The sequence below is a fragment of the Pygocentrus nattereri genome, chromosome 12 (genome assembly GCF_015220715.1).
Source record: "Pygocentrus nattereri isolate fPygNat1 chromosome 12, fPygNat1.pri, whole genome shotgun sequence".
NCBI classification, from domain to species: Eukaryota; Metazoa; Chordata; class Actinopteri; order Characiformes; family Serrasalmidae; genus Pygocentrus; species Pygocentrus nattereri.
This window is the reverse complement of record NC_051222.1, coordinates 7,828,556-7,848,157: the sequence shown is the minus strand read 5'-3', so window position 1 is coordinate 7,848,157 and position 19,602 is coordinate 7,828,556. Positions and strand designations below refer to the sequence as shown.

General features: G+C 40.4%; 1 protein-coding gene across 3 annotated transcripts in view; it reads right to left on the bottom strand.

Annotated features, from left to right (window-relative positions):
* The window catches only part of pard3ba (par-3 family cell polarity regulator beta a), a 274,053-nt gene that overhangs the window by 100,768 nt on the left and 153,683 nt on the right, over positions 1-19,602 (bottom strand). For all 3 annotated transcript variants that reach the window (XM_017714021.2, XM_037543525.1, XM_037543526.1), the window contains exons 13-15: positions 15,431-15,548; positions 10,431-10,560; positions 8,232-8,329 (exon numbers count right to left, since the gene is read on the bottom strand). In XM_017714021.2, coding sequence (XP_017569510.1) covers positions 8,232-8,329; positions 10,431-10,560; positions 15,431-15,548 — 346 coding nt within the window. The remainder of the gene's footprint in view (positions 1-8,231; positions 8,330-10,430; positions 10,561-15,430; positions 15,549-19,602) is intronic.

The window sequence follows — 19,602 nt, the reverse complement described above, 5'->3', positions numbered from 1 at the left end:
AAACACAACAAATCAATCAAGGTGTACTGCCAAATGAATTCTTTATTATTTATTTATTTATTTATTTATTTATTTTTAGAGTTTAGGAGCTATGTAGATCATTCTGCCGAATTCCTCAAACTTTAGACAAAAATCCTTTTGCTTTCCTATCTATAATATTAAAATACACAACACCATGGAGACTTTATCAAATATTTCAGTAGCGACTGTTTCGGTACTGAGCAGAACTCACAAACACCGGCCAGTACATGACTAGCAGTTCTGAACAGCTGGACACACATAAAAATCACAATGTCATTCAATCTTCTTCTTCTTTTCGGCTGCTCCTGATCATCTGCCTCCATCTTGCCCTATCCATTGCCTCCTCTACTTTCACACCAACCATCTCCATGTCCACCTTCACTACATCCATAAACCTTCTCTGAGGTCTACCTCTTCTCCTTCTACCCGGCAGCTCCATCTCCAACATTCTTTGCCCAATATATCCACTGTTCCTCCTCAACACATGTCCAAACCATCTCAACCTGGCCTCTCTGGCTTTATCTCCAAACTGCTCCACCTTCACTGTCCCTCTGATCTGCTCATTTCTAATCTTGTCCATCCATGTCACTCCCAACGAAAATCTCAGCATCTTCATCTCCGTCACCTCCAGCTCAGCCTCCTGTCTTTTAGACAGAGCCACAGTCTCCAAACCAAACATCATAGCAGGACGCACTACTGTCTTAAAATATTAGCTTTAGTGTTTCGGTAGTGACAACTGTTAACATTCCACGTTGATTTTCAGATTTTGGCACATTTACTAACAGTGTTATCTAACTGCTCACCATGTGGTCATGAGGGACAGGGATGCAGTTTCACTTCCTGCACTAAAATGCAGGAGTGTGGCTAAAATAAGGCTCCGCCCACGGACAAAAACTCTGTGTTTTAGTAGTGACATGAACGCACGGGACAGCTGTTTTTATTTAAGAATTAAATTTACGATAAAATTAAAATGTTCAACTATACTTTATAAGATCTTTATAAAATATTAAAAGAAATGTTTTAAAAATATATTTTTAGAAGCTTTAGCTTAGTGGTTAGGCTAAAAAGCACCCTACACATTCTGATTTTGTATATTTTTAGCTCATTACTGTCTCAATTAATGCCTTTGTTTTAGACAGATCATAATATCATCCTTGTAAATATCCCAGGCCTGAATACTCTGTTTATATATATATATATATATATATATATATATATATATGAATCAGAACGGGGAAGAAAGGGGATTTAAGGGACTTTGAACGTGGCGTGGTTGTTGGTGCCAGACGGGCTGGTCTGAGTATTTCAGAAACTGCTGATCTACTGGGATTTTCACACTCAACCATCTCTGGGGTTTACAGAGAACGGTCCAAAAAAGAGGAAATATCCAGTGAGCGGTCAGTTGTGTGGACGAAAATGCCTTGATGATGTGAGAGGTCAGAGGAGAATGGGCAGACTGGTTCCAGATGATAGAAAGACAACAGGAACTCAAATAACCAACCAGAATCTCTGAGGAACGTTTCCAACACCTTGTTGAAAAAATATACCACAAAAAATTAAGGCAGTTCTGAAGGAAAAAGGGGGTCCAACCTTTTACTAGCAAGATGTGCCTAATAATATGTCATGGTTGCTGGCATTAGAGCTATTAACTCTGTGGTAAAGTAGATCTCCAGGAGGTGGGCTGGTGACCACTGGTGTGTAACTGAACACCTGTATAGTGGAGCTGTAAGGCAGGTGAGGACAGTGTAGGCCTACATGCATGTTTGTAGATTGTGCAACTCTTTGAAAACAGACTGGATGTTAGGTTCTAATTTTTTGCAATATGAGGACGACCAGCCTTCACAAATAAACACCAGCCCAGGGAGCAGAACTGCAGAGCGCTGTGTGGGCAGAGAGTGGAAAACAGGACTGAAGAGCAGAAATGAGAAAAGAGCACAAAAAGCAGGAGGGAGGAATTCTGTGTGGCGTGATTATTTTCTTTGTTGCAATATGTATCCTAATATTGTCCATGTCTCTCCCTCCCTCCCTCCCTCCCTCCCTCCCTCCCTCCCTCTCTCCCTCTCTCTCTCTCTCTCCCTCCCTCTCTCTCTCCCTCTCTCTCTCTCTCTCTCTCCCCCTCTCTCCCTCTCTCTCTCTCTCCTCTCTCTCTCTCTCTCTCTCTCTCTCTCTCCTCTCTCTCTCTCTCTCCCTCTCTCCCTCTCTCTCTCTCTCTCTCTCTCTCTCTCTCTCAAGCAGTCACACTTGATTTTAATTAGAGAGGGCTTTGCAGGGCAAGTTTCCTTCTGTACAGCTGCGAACATCTGTATCCTCACACACACACACAAATATATATATATATATATATACATACACATACATATACTCACAGAAACACACACACGCACACATATACAACCACACACATACAAATCCACAAGCACAGACATATATACACACCAACACACACACACACACACACACACGCACAAATACACACACAATAACACACACATGCACAAATACACACATGCACAAATACACTCACATGCACAAATACACACAAACACACATGCACAAATACACATACATAAAAACGCACACACACACAAATACACTCACATGCACAAATACACACACAAAAACACACACACACCATAATTTTTCTCACATTCTCATTTCCACAGAAGTTTAAACTTCCATACGTCAAACAACAGCAAACACTCAAAATCACACCAGCCCTCACAATGAAGCTCCAGACATTTAACAAATACTTCAAAACACTTCATTTCTCACACTCACACACACACACACACACACACACACACACACTCACTCAGAAACAATGCAGCTGACCCACAGAAAAGATATGCAAGTAAACCCATCTGTGTGAGATAATATATCGCACCCAGGGCACCTACAGTAGAACCCCAACTGTGTGTGTGTGTGTGTGTGTGTGTGTGTGTGTGTGTGTGTGTGTGTGTGTGTGTGCACCTCTAATCTGCAGGAACAGGATTGAGCAGAAGCAGCAGCTGCTGCCACAGGCACCGCACCACGGGACACAATAATACGCTTTCATTACACTGCAATTTCTCTTAAATAATCCTTTTCATTTTTTATGAGCTCCATTTCCCCCGCCACAGAAAGACGGCTGGGGTAGAGGGGAAAAAAATGACAAGCAGAGGAAATAAGGAACCTGTGGTGGAGACCTGTGCGTGTGTAAAAATACATAAACTGACACACAAAATACTTTAAAGCTCATTTCTGGCATTTTCCCCCAAATTAGTCACGTTCAATTCCACCTTCTAGCAAGGTCTCCTCAAACTACACAATACGGCCGGCACTAGGAGGGTGAGGGGCAGCACATGCTTCCCTGAGACATGCTAACGCAACATCACTGGACAGCTCAACACGCTTGGATGAGAACACTAATTGCTAATTTAATAGTTTTTGATGCATCAGCTGACAGAGTGATGGGGGTGGGTGGGGATGTTGGGCATCCTGCCCACCCAGAGAAAACAGAAAACCCAATAAGTGTTCTTTTGTACTCCTGGCCACTTCAGGAGCTGAACTGAAGGCCTAACATCAAATTAACAACTAACATGATTCAAGGAAGGGACTGAGAACTCCAATCATGTTTTGATTTACAATGGATGGGACCAATTTTAGGAGTGAAAACATCAATGTAGGCTTCTGGAAGTTCTAGATATGTCACTGACTGTAAATAAGAGCCACAGCCTAACCCAACGGTGTCCAAAGTCCAGCCCCAAGGACAAATGCTGACCCCACCTTCTGTTTTACAGCGTATTTTAAGTGGTCCACCAGCCAGCATGCTGCAGTTTTTCCCTTCACCTGATGGTGACAGCTGACCAGACCTGCAGCTTCATTTAGTAAACAATATTTGGTCAAGACTACACACATAAGATTGAAAACCTCTTAGCAGAGCAAAATGAACGGTTCAGTAAATGTTAATAAATAAGGTCAAACAGAAATGTGGCTATACTGCATTTATTCGATATTTAAAGAACATTCCTAACAAAACCAAAAATCTATAGGTTTTGTTTAGTTGGTCTCATAGTTTATTTATTTCTTATAAGTGCTGATCGATCCAAACTGCTCTGAATGAACAATCCAACAAGTCTCATGCATCTTTTACACAGTGATAGGAAACAGCAGCTCACAGTAAGCTCAGATTCTTTGCACTGATATTTTGAAAACTTAACATTTGGAATCATTTGTGAATAACAGTTCAGCCCCTCGGGTATTTTGACAAGGTAGGATCTGGTCCTCTTTGATAAACCTTTGGAGACCCCTGGTCTAGCCAGATTCTATTTAGTTGTTCAGAATGAAAAACAGCAGAGAGTCACTGGAACATCGCTACTGCTACAAGGTCAAATATATGCTAAGGCCTGTTACAAGCTTCAAATAACACATATGGAGTGTCAGTAATCAGTAATCATCATTACAACCACCATAAATATTGCACATAACCTAACAATTATATCGTGAAATGGCATCATGTGCACAGTATATGCTAAATGAACATTACTTTGGTGTAGGACAAGCTTTTCTGCCTAATTTGGGGCAGTTATAACAGCCAGTTTTGGTAAATGGATGCTTGAAATATATGCTGCAGATCTCTGCTTCAAAACTCAACTTACAGTCAGATTCCACACCAACTAACACGATAAATGTTAGAAGAAATATGGTGCTTGCAAAACAAAAAAAGGCAGTACATTTGTTTATGAATCTTTCTTAAATTTTTCAAAAGAAATTACAAACATTTATATCGTCTTTAGGTCAGTAATCAAGACAAAGCACTTGTTCCCATATGGCAACATAATGCAATAAAGTTTGGGCACTAAGTACTCAAACTTCAGATTCAAACAATGTGGCTAATTTTATTGCATTTCAATTGTTCATGTGCCCAATGTACATAACTGGTAGATTGTAGATTATATATATCCATATACATAGGACTGGCAAGTATATGCACTGTAACCCAGGACTTCATTCAGTAGATCTCTTGTATAGTGTAAATGAGACAAGAGACAAATCACAGTTTACAATACATTTACTTGCTCATCCAGTTTTTTTTTATTAAGCAGTCCTTCAAAAGATGACCAACTAATATGTCCATCTGGTTATTAAATGGACTAATTAAGGTGAAGTGGGCCATTAAAGGACGAAGCATGGGTTTCAAATGGTCTGATTATAAGTCCATTACCCGAACAGCTGCTGCTGTGTCGTGCACAGTTGTCATCTGAAAGCTAATGTCATTCAGTGCTGGTGACCTGTGTCAGAGGAGACTCTACGATGCTTCTTATGATAACCACAATGAATTTGTACAATTTGTACAAAGGATTGAATTTGTAAGCAATGATGGCTCTGTTTTACTATTTAGGGCAGATAGTCTAGTTCTAGATTAAGCCTAAATGGTTTATGTGTGAACTGGCAAAATTCAGATTTCTTAATCATGGATTAAAAAAATTCAGTGACTGATTGAACCATGTAGAAGTTAAAACATACTAGTGTGGAGATCTATAAATGATTAACTTGATTACATAGCAAAAAATGTACATTTTTGAAGGATTCTTCCTTATTGAAACTGGAAAAAATGAGCTCTGTATTTTTGTTGCCATATGGCAACAGAATGAAATGTGACCATGGCCAAATTCATCATACCAGAATGTGTATAACAGCAATTTATGCCAAATGATTTACGAATACAGAAAAGTATGAAAATAATTAGAGCGCACAAAAAATAACATGGAACGTAAATAAGTTGGAATGGTAGTGTCCAACGGAAGTGTATTTATTTACTTTTATTGTACACATTACAGATTTCAGTTCCACTGTCACATGTTTCCACATGGCAACAACTACATTTTGCTCATTTTACATAAGGCCTATAGTATCTAAATTAGTTTCATCTAAGAAAAAAAACAATATATACTGAATAAATACTGACATTTGAAAGCTATTCAGAAGCCCCATTATGTGATTAGAAAAATTCAATTTTACAAATAATGTCTTTATTTTTCCAAAACAAAAGAAAACCCACATATAATTGTTTCAGACCATATATTGTTATTGGGCCAAAAATCAAGAGAAGTATTTTTTTTTTAAAAACTGACTACTCCTCATTTGTGTTCTTTCTGCCAATGTCATGTACTGGCTTATAAGTCTTCATATGGCACATCATGCTTGGACCCCACTGATTGCCACTTGCAGTTATGACAGATCATATAAACTAATGTGTTCTATGAAAAACAGCAGTCATTTAAGATGGAAACTAATAGTGTAGGACCGTTTTGGTTGCTTACAATGGTAACTTACAACTACTTACAACTTACAACAAACTACTGAAGAAAGAAATCTGAACACTTTCAACTGAACAAACCATTAGCAAACATAAACAACTGCCCATTTCACTACTAAGTTAATTTGACAAGTTGACAATACTGCAGCAAAACTGTAAACGAAGCTTCACACCTACATTAATTTAAACTACTGACTTTTGCCAAAAGCTTACAATTTGCATGTATGGTTTATGAAAACCTGTTTATGGGGAAGCCATCAGTGAAGGCTGATAAACTGCATCTTAGGAATACTCTAGCTCTAGCTGTACTCTAGCTCTGATGGCATTATCGCTTAAGCTAAACTAACCCTCTTTGGGGAGGGTTGAAAAGCCATCTGTCCTCCATCTTATCTCAATTGTTTTTCTTTAAAATGAATTTTCCATGTATTTCAGATTTTATTTTAATATAAAATGTAAAATGGACTTAAAATACAGTAAGTGAAGTAAACTTGTTTGGTCAAAAACAACTTCTGTACCTGTTCCAGATTTAGTTAATTCAATGTAAATGTACATAATTGGTAATGACTATTTTCATTCTCAAACTTAGACATGATTGGTGAACTGCTCAAAATCTAGAGAAGAAAGAAAGATACCTACAAATGTTCTGATATTATGTTGTTTCAGTGATGAAATTCTTGCCTCTAACTGCACTCATACGTGTGCTGTCATGGGGTCAAAACATCTATGCCTCTAAAATCAACCTAAGACCACCAGGGTTGGAGAAAAAACAAAAAATCCATCTTTGTCTCCGTAAGTCATATCAGTTTGAGAGACAGCTTTCAATTTAGAGCTTGATTGAGAGCTTTATAGAAGAGAGTAGTCAGGACAGACCAATTATGTGAGGTAACAGAACAAAAAGTGGAAAAACACACATATGAACTGAAGTCCCAAGAAACTCCTACCCTGACTGATCTCAAACTTAACACAAGAAAAATGAGGATTTAAAGGACAAAAGAGACAAACACAAGCAGCGTGAGGGAAAGATAAAGGGATAAAGTGGAGAAAGGGGGGGGGGGGTCTAGAAGACAAAACAAAAAAAACATTGTGGCCTCTGTAATAAAAGCCAATGAGTTTCGGGCAGCCGGCCGACTACGCCACTATCTCCGGTAAGGGAAGCCAATAGTCCGACCTAATGAAGTGTAATTGGAAACGGACAAAACTCCTCGCTTCAGAGGAAAGAAATATCCTATGCATTTCCGTTGGAGGATAAGAAAAAAAGCAGGGGTTGTAGCGGGCGGGGGGCTAACAGGGTCATTCTCTGCAAATGCAGCGGAGAGAGTTGCTAATGAGCAAGAGGAGGGGGTTGTTTTCTGTAGCAAGTGAAGAAGTATATAAAAGCAGAGAGCAATCTCACTGTAAATCATTGTCTTCTTCATGAAAAATGGACTAAAGATTCAAAGCTGTAGTCAGTATGCAAAACACCCCCTTTTTTGGGGGTGTCCCATGATGGCTGGCCACTGACTCACTCACCACTGATGCTAGCATTAATGGCAGCAAAATTTTTGATTTTACAATTGTTCTTTTGGAAATGTTCTTTTCTAATTTGATAGGAATTTAATTTGGTTAATTGAGATAGACATCTCTTTTGCATCCAGTTTGAGACTGAGTTAAGTTTTTCAGTGGTATCCTGAGCATAGTTACTGTTGCTAGGCTATGAAGCACCAAATGGCTAAACTATTTTGCTACAGCGGCACCCTGGCGCAGACCAGTGCTACATCTCTAGTTAATCAAGAATATCAAAGACAAAGGTTCGGGGTTTTGTGGGTGAAGCAGGCTAAACTATTACCTTTCCCTGAATTTGTATCTGAGAGTCAATTTTACCCTAATGGACAACCACCAGCATTGGGGTTTGTACGTGTTCATGTGTCTTTACCTAGGTCCATGCTTTTGGAAGCCTTTGTTGGGTAGTCAGGCACTCTCTGGGTCTGCTGATATTGGTGAGTCGGACGGCCTGGCAGTTCCCTTTCCTTTCTGTGGTAACAAAAAAGTGCATGTCAATGTCTGGGATATATTAGACAGTAAGTGAACAGTCGGTTCTTGTAGTTGACGTGTTGGATGCAGGAGAAATGTGACTTTCAAACCATTACAGCCAGATGACTGGGTCAGAGCATCTCCAAAGTGTCAAGGCTTGTGAGATGCTCGCAGCGAACAGTGTTGAGAACCTACTGACAGTGGACTGAGGAGGGAGTAACCACGAACCAGTGACAGGGTGTTGGGTGCCCAAGCCTTATCGTTATGAAAGGGCAATGTCTGGTCCAAATTGACGAAAGGGCTACTGTTGCATAAGTCACAGACATTTTTAATTATGGTTACGGGAGGATACAATGCATCACACCCTCCTGGATATGAGACTGTGGAACTGGACCTTTGAGCAATGGAAGAAAGCTGCATGGTCTGATGAGTCCAGCTTTGTGTTGCAATGAATGGATGGCTGGATATGTGTGCATTGGGGCGGTGATGCCATCAAGATGTCAACTGAGGGATAAAGGCAAGCCAGTGGAGAGAGTATGATGCCCTGAGAAATGTTCTGCTAGGAAATCCTTGGTCCAGGAATTCATAGGAATGGCAATCTGACCTGTGCCACCAACTTTAACATTGTGGTCGACCAGGTGCACGTACTGTTAATGGTATTCCCCCCATATGGCCTCTTCCAGAAGGGATGTTTAAGGAACTAAGAGTTCAAAGTGTTACCCTGGCCTCTAATTCCCCAGATCTCAATCTGACTGGACTTGGATGTGCTGAAAGTCTGACCTGCAGTCCACTGCAGTCTGACCTGAACTCCACTTCATAACTTGCAGGACATAAAGGATCTGTTGCTAACTTGAATGTCTTGGCACCAGCTAACACAGAGCACTTGCTGTCACCTGACAGCAAGAAGGTTCTGGGTTCAATTCCCTGGCTAGGCAACCAGGGTCCTTTCTGTTTGGAGTCTGCATGTTCTTCTGGTTTCCTCCCACAGTCCAAAGACATGCAGTCAGGCCAATTGGACATGTTGATTGCCCCTATATGTGAATGTATATGTGTGTCTGTCTGCCCTGTGATGGACTGGCGACATGCCCAAGGTGATTCCTGCCTTCTGTTCAATGATTGCTGGGCTAGACTCCAGCACCCTCCACAGCCCAGAAGGATAAGGGCTTAGATAGTGTGTGTGTGTGTGTGTGTGTGTGTGTGTGTGTGTGTGTGTGTGTGTGTGTGTGTTTTTATAATCATCAGTTCTACTGTGGTCAGTTCATGTCCCACTAAAATATGGTTTTAATCACACAGCAACTTTGTAACACTTGAAATATATGCCAGAACCTGATGGGATCCAAAAGATGACGTAGGATACGGTTTATTTTGAAAGCCATTTCGCAATTATGTGTCAGGCTTGGGTCAGGTTCAAACTTCAGAATAAAATCTGGATCAAAACCAAGCCAGAAACATATTTGAGAAAATACGGCAGCGGTGTGGTCTTATTGGTTTTGGGCATATATTTCCTCAGCAGTGAGTTTATCACAATATACATTAGAATAAAGTCGTATTCATAATTCAAATAAACAGAAAAACAATAAAAAGTAACAAGAATTTCTTGGGCCCATTTTTTCCTTGACACTTTCACAGCCGCCACAGAGACTCGTTAATATCATCAATTATATCATGAGCTCAGTTTAATGAAGCTCTGATTGGTCAAACCAGGAGTTGCTTTTTGACTGCATGTAATACTGGGCTTCGTCGAGGAGAGGCTTGAAAATGGTTAAACAAACAAACTACACAAATAAATAGATTTTGAAAATGTGTCTTGGGTGCCTAAGACTTCCGCACAGCACTGTAGGTTCACTGATGGTTTGGTAAACAAAGTGTTGCTGTACACATCATTATCCCAGCTTCCTACCATCACCACAAATCTATGTTTTTCCACAATGAACAGTTTCACTTGTTTACATCTCAAGCAATTGAATTATGCTTAAATAAATGTCCCGTTCTGAACCCACTCTTGGATGACATTGCACTGTCAATTGAGATTGTCCACTCAAAGTGCATTACAGTGACAGTCAGCCTTCAGAATTATGATGAGCTGAAAAGCATGGCTAACCTGTTTTGTTGGTAGCTCTGTTGAGCACTGGGACCTGGCTCCATCATATCCAGATCAGGAGGAGGGGGGAAATCTTCACCATAGTCTTCGTCATGCACTTTATGTCTACCATTAGACATGGTGATGGGCCCTGATAAAACAACATGTTTTTTTTTTTAAATATCAGAAACTTTTACTGAAACTTATTATCTATGTACTTTTTTCTTAACACTTCATCTTCTATGATGTTTTATTTCATTTCGTTTCTGTTGCTGTCTTGTGCCGTGATTTTTTAAACATACTATTTCTCTCTAAAGCAATACGAGAGGCTACTTCTATAAATAAAATCATTATGAATTTAAAATAAAGTAAGTGCAAATCCTTTACAGAGAACAGATTTTTGTAATGCACAGATACTATTTATTGACTGAATTTAAAATGTTGGGGGGAAAAAATAAATAAATAATGTGGCCTGTGCAAACGTTATGGAACATTTTCTATTTGATGTTTTTTTCCTTTGTTTCTTTACAATGTTAAATTCAGTAAATACATATAAATGAAGAAAATTGTACTTTACATATCTAACCCCTTAAAATCCCAGGCTTAGGACATTCTGAGGCTTCTTATTCAGTAACTACAGGGGCTTCAAAGCAAACTGGCAAAGATTATAGAAATCTGAAAATGATAGAGGCGTGTTTTAAAACAAGTCATTTAAGGAGTTAAGTGTGGTTCTTGAAGAGGGTTTAATAACTTTTCACGAACAAAATCAACAAAACTGAAGCTTTTCAACTTAAATTTAAAACAAATTTTTAAAATTACAAATTTAAAACTAATAAAAAAAATAACTTAATTTCACTTACAAAATAAACATGAACCAAAATGATAACTACATGAGAAGGAAAGAACATTCGTAACTTATAATAGATTTTTTTTTCTGTTAGTTGGCGAATCGTGAGATTTTAACACAATGCGAGAAAGCACATCACTTGCTGTCTTCAAAGGAGAGCTATAAATACAGTGAGGGAACAAATCGTGCACATCTTAATACACAAACACACGCTGATTACAGCTCTGAACAGGTTCTGTCTATGATAGCCCATCAATACTGCAGCTCCTGACATCAAACAGACAGTAATGGCTTTATCCTTCAGCAAAATGAATGGAGAACAGAGGCTTCTTCAAACACTACAAGCAAAGATTGATCAGAACTAAATTAATGACAGCTTTTCATCGGTACGCACAAATACGTCCTTTCCTTAAAAATGAATGCTCTATACTGCGGCCACTTTATCAGAAACCCCTCTCTTTTGTAGCTCAAACTTTCTGGTGTGCATCTATAGCGCATCTGTTGATGTAGAGGACAGTTATCCTCTAGTCCTCCATCAGTGGTCAGTTTCTGACCACAGAGCTGCTCCTGTCTGGATATTTTGGGCAAATCTTTTGTAAACTTCACTTTAGGCCAGGAGTAGGAGTAACCAACAAAAAGCAGCGATTCTCTTGCTCATATTAAAATGATGTGTACAAATTCCTGCAGCCTGCATTGAAATGAATTCAGTTCTTAAAAATGTCTATAAATGCTTATAGGTCATTTACAAACCCCACATCCTACAACTGGCAATATAACTCCATAAAGAATCCTAAATAAACACTCATCCATCCATGCCTGAAGGTGTGACAGAAGACCAGGCCACCTTTAAAGATGCAGGCATGAGCTGCTCGAAACTTAATAAAACAAACACGAAACCAAACAAAGGCAAAATGAAACAAAAGCGCTGCTTATTCTAAAGACGCGAATAGCAACCACCTGGAAAAGGAGGAGCTACAAACTACACACTAATGACGAGGCAGGGCTACATGGGAGGAAACAGGAGAGGGTGGAGCCAAGAACAGGACACTGTGACATCACTTTAGATCTGCAGCTACAAAAATAAGGTCATTCGTAAACCTATGATCAAGCAATTATTTACATGCGTCTTACAAATTAATCTTAATATACTGATTAACGGCGGATAAGTCGAGATACTTCAGTAGAACATGAGTACAGCTAATCTACACCGGTCAGGCATAACATCATGACCACCTCCTCGTTTCTACGCTCATTGTTCATCTTATCAGCTCCACTTACTGTATAGCTGCACTCTGTAGTTCTACAGTTACAGACTGTAGTCCATCTGTTTCTCTGATACTCTGTTACCCTGTTCTTCAGTGGTCAGGACCCCCATGGACCCTCACAGAGCAGGTACTATTTGGGTGGTGGGTCATTCTCAGTACTGCAGTGACGCTGACGTGGTGATGGTGTGTTAGTGTGTGTTGTGCTGGTCTGAGTGGATCAGACACAGCAGTGCTGATGGAGTTTTTAAACACTGTGTCCACTCACTGTCCACTCTATTAGACACTCCTACCTTGTCGGTCTACCTTGTAGATGTAAAGTCAGAGACGACAGCTCATCTGCTGCTGCACGGTTTGTGTTGGTCATCCTCTAGTCCTTCATCAGTGGTCACAGGACGCTGTTGTCTGGATATTTCTGGTTGGTGGACTATTCTCAGTCCAGCAGAGACACTGAGGTGGCACTGCTGCGTTTGATCCACCCAGACCAGCGCAACACACACTAACACACTACCACTACGTCAGTGTCACTGCAGTTCTGAGAATAATCCACCACCCAAATAGTACCTGCTCTGTGAGGGTCCATGAGGGTTCTGACCACTGAAGAACAGGGTAACAGAGTATCAGAGAAACAGATGGACTACAGTCTGTAACTGTACAACTACAGAGTGCAGCTATACAGTAAGTGGAGCTGATAAAGTGGACAGTGGGTGTAGAAACGAGGAGGTGGTCATGATGTTCTGCCTGATTGGTGTGTTTGTGCAGCACACAGTAAAACAGTAAAGGAAGCCCTGTTACCTTCACTGCACTTCAAATACTTTAACTGCTGTATTTGCTCACAGCAGCCAGATAAAACAAGCTGGAAACAGTCAACTCTGAGTATATACGGCATCCTTTCCCCACAAGCCTCACAGAAGAAAAACAAAAGTACAGTGAGTTACTTTTGACGGACAAGAGACTCTAATCAGAAAACAATGCATTTTATTTTTTTTTTTTATCCAGAAAATGCAGCGAGGAAGCTTTGTGTCGGCACGGCAACTCTCTGGAGGGAGCGGTGGAGAAGAATGGAGTGAATTTAAAACAGTTTGTTATCCGTTCACGAGCGCCGCGCACAATGGCGGCATATGCAAATACGGCCCACTTAGAATCCATTTCATCAGCCTAATGATTTCAAGGTCAGACCCAGCTGCATAAAAGCAGAGGCAAAATGTAACGAAAACACCGCCGTCCGCTTTAGTGAGATTGGCACGCTTTCAGCTCGAATATGTTTAAAACCTTAATGTTTAGCTCTGGGAGTCGTATCACTGCAGCGAGTGGGGTGAGGTTTATGACTGTGTCCCCCCACCCCCCCCCCCCCACTTCCATACTCCCATAAAAATTAATTATTTCATCAGAAGTCATCATCATCTCTTCGTTTCCCATGGCTCCAGCGTCATTACGGCTTTTCTAAACCGATTAGACACGACTTTTGAAACAGAATTCACACTTTCCAGACAAACAGCACGTCATTTTGGATTCTCAGAAATAACAGGACTAATGTTGCTGCATTATTGCTAATAAATCTGTGACTTGTTTCTTTTTGCAGTCGGCATCATGGCACGTCTGCAGTGGGTAACATCTCTGCCTTCTATGCTGTAGACTAGGGTTCAATCCCCCCACCAGGGCAAGCTCAACACCTGTGATTTTTAAATCATTATTTCAGGACACTAGATTATAGCTTGTTTAATTCTCCTTAGTCAGACACGTTACACTTTTCAATATCTATCACTAGGGGCAGTCGTGGGCTGGAGGTTAGGGATCTGGCCCTGTGACCGGAAGGTCGCCGGTTCGATCCCCAGAGCCGACAGCACATGACTGAGGTGTCCTTGAGCAAGACACCTAACCTCCAACTGCTCCCCGGGCGCCATGGACAGGGCTGCCCACCGCTCCGGGCAAGTGTGCTCACCGCCCCCTAGTGTGTGTGCTCACTAGTGTGTATGTGGTGTTTCACTTCACGGATGGGTTAAATGCGGAGGTGGAATTTCCCCGGTTGTGGGATCAAAAAAAAAAAAAAAAAAAAGTATCACTTTGGGCCTAGAGCTTTTTCGGCAGTATAGGCAGAACATACCACAATGGTACTACTACATAAAGAATTAATGGCAACATCCACATTGTATAAGGTCTAAGCGGGTTTCTCCATGAGAACAATGGACAGCACTCTCAAAATCTGCCTCTACTGCGCCCTCTGGGTGATACATTTGTTACTACATACATTTTTACATACAATTTCACTGGATGCCCAAGTATGAAATCAATAAGTAGTCAAATTACAAACACTGCTACATGGCAAGCTAGAACTACATTAAATTGGCATCATAAAACTGGCAACATCAGCAAAATGCTAGAACTTCGAGCTTTGTCAAATGTGGTAGTTAAGTTCTTTGGCCACAGTAGCCTCAAATTTAAGCTGTTGGTGTATCTTAGCTTTGAAGTGCAATTTGTGGTGTTGGTATATAATAATGTTGGACTGCAGTGCTAAACTCATTTTATTAGGCCTACAGACTGACATTTTTATGGGTTCACATCCCAGGACTGACTGAGATTGTGCCCTTGGGCAAGACACTTAACCCCAAACCACCCATGGGCCTTGAATGGGTATGATACCATCTATAAAATAAGATGACTTCAGACATCTATTGCGATTGAATGTGTGTCAAATTATTAAAACACATTGACTATTTCGCAAAGGGTTTAGCAAAGACTGGCCTGCATTATTTTGATCATGCGAACACTTTGATTAATCAAAAACACCCAAAGGACATCTCTGATTGGTCAGGGCACAATAAAACATTCCATGATTCATTAGATACTCAGCTGTACATTGCCCTGCTATGCTACATTCTCCAGTCTTTGAGGCTTGATTGGCCTGTGCTTACCTGGAGCGCGCTCGTAGATGTTATTGGACACCATTGGGGGCTGTGAAACACCACCGGCTTTGCCGTTCTCGGCCCGCTGGACAGGAAGGCTCTCTCTGGCCTGGCTCTGACTGTTCTCCTACAACAGGGGAAAGTATTCAAATCAATACCGCACCTTATACAACAGACCTGCTTTCCACTAACATGGGTGTGGCATCAGGACAAACATTCAAAGGAGCATGAAGACGAAACATGGAGAGGAACCAAAAGGAGAACCCATTCTGCACCAGATAACAATGGAAAAAGACTTTTAGGACACTAATAAACCTTCTGGAATGTATTTGAAGTGAAATAAGACCATGAATGTAACATCAATAGGTAATCATAATTTTTTTGTAGCTTTAAGTATTTCAGGTACTTAGCTATGAGGTAGTTGGTCTAGTCTTCCTTTTAGGACTTAAGAGGGCTCCTATTACTGCTGTTAGCTGTGCGTTAGACTCTTGTCCATTTTAAAAGATAACAGTGTGTCATACAGTGTTAGAAACCACATAAACACATCTAGTCGAGATGACTGGACAACTTGACAGTCACTCAGAGCCGGCCTGATGTGAAATGGTTCATTATAGAGAAACTTACTGGCTCACAGGAACCAGGGACTGCGTTACAGAAGCTTATAACCTCTGAAAACTTGTCTTATCTGTTTATTTACCAAGAGTCCTTTGAAGTATGAAAGTTAAATAGTCAAAATATAAATATTACTACATACATTGTTTGTTATGTACCTTATCGATACTACAAGTGCAATTTGCTATTTTGTTACCCAACTATGCCCAGTCCAGCAGAGCTGCTCCACCTGGAGAAGTGGGGGTTAGGGTTGAGTGTCTTGCCCAAGGGCACAATCTTAGTCAGTCCTGGGATTTGAACCCATGACCATGCAGCTGATGGCTCGCTTCTCCCAACACTAGTCTACTGAATTAAAGACAGAAGCTATTACAGAACAGCTGTTCTTAAGTTCATGATCTTATCTATTAACTCCAAAAGAGAAAACAGTATTAGAAACATCCTAACCAGACAAAAGTCTGTCCTAACTTTAACCTCTTTAACTCCTTGGGACCACCGGTGGTTCCAAAACTCACTTCGTCATATTCTTCACTTCATAACTTTCATATTTTATAAGCTTAAATTCAAAAGGTGGGTGTCATATGTGTTCTTTCCAGTCAAATAGATGAGTAATGTAATTTTAAAACTTTATAATTAAAATCTACTGAAAGTTGACCCATTTTACCACAAATCTCAGCTCGAAACTGAATCTCAGATGGCATCTCTTCAGTGATATGATCTGTAAAAATATCTTTACAATAATTAAATGAAATTTAAAAATAGTGTCTAAAATTTTTGGCTTTCAGCAGTAGATTGAAAGCATATAGCAACATGTTTATGATCATAAAACACATTTTCTGTTAATTTGAGGGGAACTTGACAAAAATCTACAGTTACTTCATGCAGTTACAGAATAATTTGCCTTACGATTTGAGCATGTAAACTCAAATACACCCACAAGCATAAGTGGTTGAGACAACCCCAGAGCTGTCTCAACTTCTGGTTTAACTGTCTGTTTCTATTGTTTTATGCATGGACAGGCAGCATAGTTCACTATAATTGGCACAATGACATTACATTCATCTACACTGAAAATGGTACTATGGTTTTGAGTATTTTATAATCCCAGACAGTGCAGACATGTTCAGAACTTATGACATCTACACTGTTTATATAGACCAATTTATTTCCTATCCCAAACCTCCAGTGAACCTGCACACCTCTTCTAACATTTTATATGTGATGAAGCTGATAAAAAAAGTGGTAAATCTGAAAAATAAAATAAATAATAAAATTCTGTGGGGCCTATTTTGCCTGTCAGCAGCCAGCTCCACACATGAATCATGAATATATTTGAGAAAGCAATATGTTTCAGGCCCAAAGCTTATCTCAAAACTATGGGGAAGCGATGTCTAAAGCATCAGGCTGCATATTTATATCGATTTCGACCTGAAAGTTTTCTGTGAGGTAGTTTTTAGGGGCATTAAACACTGTGTTTGACACATCTTAACCATTTAATTACGTCGAAATCCTCATAAACCTCTGGGTTTCTTGAGATTCCTTTGTACGGGCATTACTATTATGTCTAATGAGTTCCATGTAACATCACGGCTTACATGACTGACTGGTTCAAATGGAGTCGTCGCCATCAGGCTCTGTCGCCAAGAAGCCCCTGAAATGAGTGGTGGGGATCGTCTATAGGCGGCTCCATTTACAGCTTAACGTTGATGGTAAACCGCCGCCTGACTGCCTGTCCAATAACAAAAGTCTATCACTGAAGTTAATCGTGACGAGCTGGATAGACTAATTATGAACGGGTCACAGCTGCTTCACGTAGAAGAAGTCAAGAATCCAGCTGGTAAATGATTAAAGCAGCGATTTGATACAGTTCCAGCTATTCGTGAGCCGGGGGCGACTTGTCAGACAGCACTAGTAGAGGCAGATAAGGATGCAGACACAACAAGATGAAGACGTGGACCGCAGGCTGATGTCTATTGATGAGCGTCTCTCTTTGGTAAAGGCAGCTGTCAGCTTTGGAGCAGGGGCACACAGTAGGAGAGCTTTCCATTGCCTTTATACTGTCATACTGCTCACACACACACACACACACACACACACACACACTCTTTATTCACCGTCTCACAAAAGCTCAGGCATATAGAGTCAGCTGAATGGACATAAAAGGTATTAGGATATCACCATATCAAAGTGCCTTCCAACGTACGCGTGCAGTAATATTGTATTTGGGGGGACGAGAGAGAAACAGAGACAAAAAGAAAGACAGAGTGAGGAGGGTAGAGGCATATCATTAGTGGGGATGATGACTCTTTACATATGCCATGCTTTTCATATGTCTCTCGCTCGCTCCGTCTCTCTCTCGCTCTCATTTCCGAGTGCTTACAGATTTCTACTGGCCTGAAACAAAAGATCTTCCCTCGCTCCACACACACACACACACACACACACACACACACACACACACACAGAGAGAGAGAGAGAAAAATGTGTCACAAAGTAGGTCTTCCTGTCTTAGGCTTTCACTCTGATCAGCGGGCTGACGGGGGAGCGTGTGCAACGTCTGAAACACATACGAGAAAACTCAGTGCAGCAACAGGAAAACGGGGGCAGGGTAAAGGATCCTGCCGTTCTTTTATGTGTCCATTTTGCAAAGCGCCCTGCTAGTAAAAATCATAAATGCTGTCCATTCTCCTCAAATCCACTATCCATTCTCCTCTATCCATGCAGCTTTAGCATCAAAGCGAAGCCCCCGACCGAATCTGCTGAAGACATGAGTGGGAAACGTATCCAGGCCATTGGTTCTGAACAGCAAACTTGTTGGGGTTTTTTGTTCAGAACAAACTCTTTATTACACTGTAGGGCGGATGTTTGGAGGTAATGCTCACTTTACATGCTAATGGTTGAATTAAATATCTGCAGCAATGCCGTCTAATGAAGTGCTTATTCATTAGATACTCTTGCTGTTTTACTGTAGCTCCGTTCACATCGTCCTGATTCCCCATTCCAATTTCCCCAATGTAAGTCAATAGACAGAGATGTTCACAGGTCAGTTCATGCAAGCTTAGACTCGAGTCTCTGGGGTGCTGGGTGAGTCTGAGTCAAGCCCCAAGTCTTTGAGGTAGGAATTACACTTGAGTCTCCAGTCTCTGGGGTTTTAATCTGAATTGTGTTCCTGGACTTTGAGGTTCGAGTTCCCAGGTGAGATTTGAGTCTATAGGGTTTGAATGAGTCATGTCCTGAGTCTCTCTGGATCAGAATCAGAATCAGAATTCTTTATTGATCCTAGTGGGAAACTGCAGTTATTACAGTTGCAACCATTTATGCAAAAGAATAAACACTTTAATAATTTAAAACAAAAAAGAGAAATTTGCAATATGTACATGTTTAAATTCTTATGAATACAGTAAAGTAGCAGTGGCTGTGATAATCAATATGAAACGTACTGTGTAAAGCAATTCAAATTATTGCATCTCTGAGTTATGGCACACAATTTAAAATGTTTAATTACATTATATATTATTATTATTATTATTATTATATCATTATTATTATTTTACATATAAACAGTACAGTTT